We start from the raw sequence: 2,595 nt of genomic DNA on the forward strand, positions 1-2,595 counted from the left end.
GCTCTTTGCCCAAATCCCTAGGGAAAAATTGAATAACGTACAAAATAAAATAAATGAATAAAATTCATATTTATTCACCATTTAGATTGCCTAGATCAATATTTTCGGAATGGAAAGGGAATAATATGAAGATTCTGACTGTGTTCAGTCTAGATAATCAGAATATATTATGAACAAAATTTTACCTTGGAGCAATGAGCGACTAAAGTAAAAAGAAACATAAATGCAAAAAACCCAATCTTTATAGTAAAAAAAAATATAGCACTGAGATCTACTTTATCATTTTTTAAACTTACTTTTAATACTTCACCAAAGCATTTGATGAACTTTTCAACGTCAGCCACATGTTCTACTACTTCAGAAGCAACAACTATGTCAAATTTTTCTGATCCCTCTTCCACAATATCTTCTAGTGCACAGGCTCTGTACTGAATCCTTTTGGTAAGGGCTGGATCAAATGATTTATGCAGTTCCGCTGTCCGGATGCTGTCTTCCAAAGGATCAATTCCAGTAACTGAAGCTCCCAGTCTAGCTAGGGGCTAATATCATAAATTTGTCATTTTCTCCTATATTAAACTATGAAAAAGACTTCGTATCACCTACAAATATAACTAAAGTTACTTAAGCTTAATGCTAATGCTTCCTTGCCCTCTAAAAATAAATATTGCAATAATAAAACATGAATCCTAACATTTCATTATGGAACTTTTTAGTTGATTATCCTGAAGTTGGGTATCCTAAAACAGGGCTTTTCAACCAGTGGTACGGGTACCACCTGTGGTACATTGGCACCTGGCAGGTGGTACATGAACGTCCTAAAAAAGTAGCGGGGGAGGGGAATGAGCTGAACCAGTGGCAGCACCGCACAAGCCTGAGCGAGAGATGGCTGGAGCTGCAGGGCTGTCAGGGTTGAGCGGAAGCGCCAGGATCAGTGCCGCTTTCCAGCTGATCGGCGCTTCTTCGGGGCTGTCAGGGCTCAGTGGAAGCGCCAGGATCAGCGCCAGGTTCCAGCTGGAGCTCGGCGCTGATCCTGGTGCTTCTGCTGAGCCCAGAAGAAGCGCCAATCAGCTGGAATGTTGCAGCATCTCCAGGGTCTTGTGATTTACATTCATATGTTTGGCAACTGATTCATATTTATGACGGTCACAGTGTCCCAGGGTCATGTGAAGTAATCAAAACCTGCTGCAACCACCCAGCAGACCAGGGGGGGGAATAAAAACCAAACAGCCCCCACCCCACCCCTGCTGCCAATCCTCACCAGAAATGCTCACAAAAATGCTCAGACAGGAGGAAGAGCGCCACCGGGTGGGCAGGCAGGTGTCTTGCTCGGCTGTGGCTTGGGGGGCACTTTTTTCAGTGCCATTGTAACTTTGAACAGTCACTAAGCGAACTGTTGTAAGTCGAGGACTACCTGTACTTTATCACTTTTTTCCTTTTTTTTTTTTTTTGGTCATCAAGTTTTTGACACCTTGCTAGGCGACTGGTGGTACTCGGATGTTGCCATATCCTAAATGTGGTACAATGGGTGAAAAGGTTGAAAAGCCCTGTCCTAAAATATTGGCTACCCAAAAATGTTTCTTAGACCTGTTAACAGTTACCTTTTCTTTTGCTTAGACTAATTCTGTCTCTTATTTTGTAACTGATTAAATGAGACAAATATAATTATAATTAAAGGTTTTTTTTAAGGTTTCGGGGGGGGAAAACGTGCCATTTGCCCAAAACTGTAATTTAAAATCACTCAAATGGAGTAATGGCAAATGTGGTGGAAATTTCAATAAAGCAGAAGGATTTAAAGCCAATATTTCATGCTGTAGTGTTTGGAAAACATTTTATGGCCAAGAGATGCACAATTTCTGAGTTAGGAATCACACATGTGTATAAAGTCATTCTAATGCCCGCACATCTTCACAAGCACAGACATATTCAGTCCCCTTACATTTGCCTTAGTTCCTTTCTATCTTAATAACCCACTGCAGATGGTGGAGTTCTCTCTTTAATCAGCAATGTGGAAACCAGATATCCCGCCCCCCTGATGAAGCTTTTTGCTGGCTGGTAAAGATCAGGTTTCCTGCCCTAAATGGCAATATAAAACATGTAGCCTGTTTCTTACTAGCTAATAATAATAATAATAATAATAATAATAATAATAATAATAATAATAATAATAATAATAATAATAATAATAATAATAAAGTTGGAAGGGACCATGGGACCATCTAGTCCAACTCCCTGCTCAGGCAGGAAACCCTATACCATTTTTGACAATCTCTTCTTAAAAACGTCCAGTGTTGGAGCATTCACCGCTTCTGGAGGCAGGTTATTCCACTGGTTAATTGTTCTGTCAGGAAGTTTCTCCTTAGTTCTAGGTCGCTTCTCTCCTTCATTAGTTTCCACCCGTTGCTTCTTGTCCTGCCTTCAGGCGCTTTGGAGAATAGCTTGACTCCCTCTTCTTTGTGGCAGCCCCTGAGATATTGGAACACTGCTATCATGTCCCCCCTCGTCCTTCTCTTCATTAAACTAGACATACCCAATTCCAGCAACCGTTCCTCATATGTTTTAGCCTCCAGTCCCCTAATCATCTTTGTTGCTCTTCTC

At 41.0% G+C, this 2,595-nt stretch overlaps 1 protein-coding gene across 1 annotated transcript in view; it reads right to left on the minus strand.

Annotated features, from left to right (window-relative positions):
* Positions 1-185: 185 nt before the first annotated feature.
* LOC107301306 (ubiquinone biosynthesis O-methyltransferase, mitochondrial-like) overlaps positions 186-2,595 on the minus strand; it is a gene marked incomplete at both ends in the record, with an annotated part of 6,879 nt that continues 4,469 nt past the window's right edge. The window contains 2 exons of the mRNA XM_015830550.2: positions 186-202; positions 297-539. Of these exons, the coding sequence (XP_015686036.2) occupies positions 186-202; positions 297-539 (260 nt within the window). The remainder of the gene's footprint in view (positions 203-296; positions 540-2,595) is intronic.

The sequence above is a fragment of the Protobothrops mucrosquamatus genome, unplaced genomic scaffold (assembly GCF_001527695.2).
Source record: "Protobothrops mucrosquamatus isolate PMUCROS unplaced genomic scaffold, P.Mucros_1.0 scaffold11376, whole genome shotgun sequence".
Lineage (NCBI taxonomy): Eukaryota > Metazoa > Chordata > Lepidosauria > Squamata > Viperidae > Protobothrops > Protobothrops mucrosquamatus.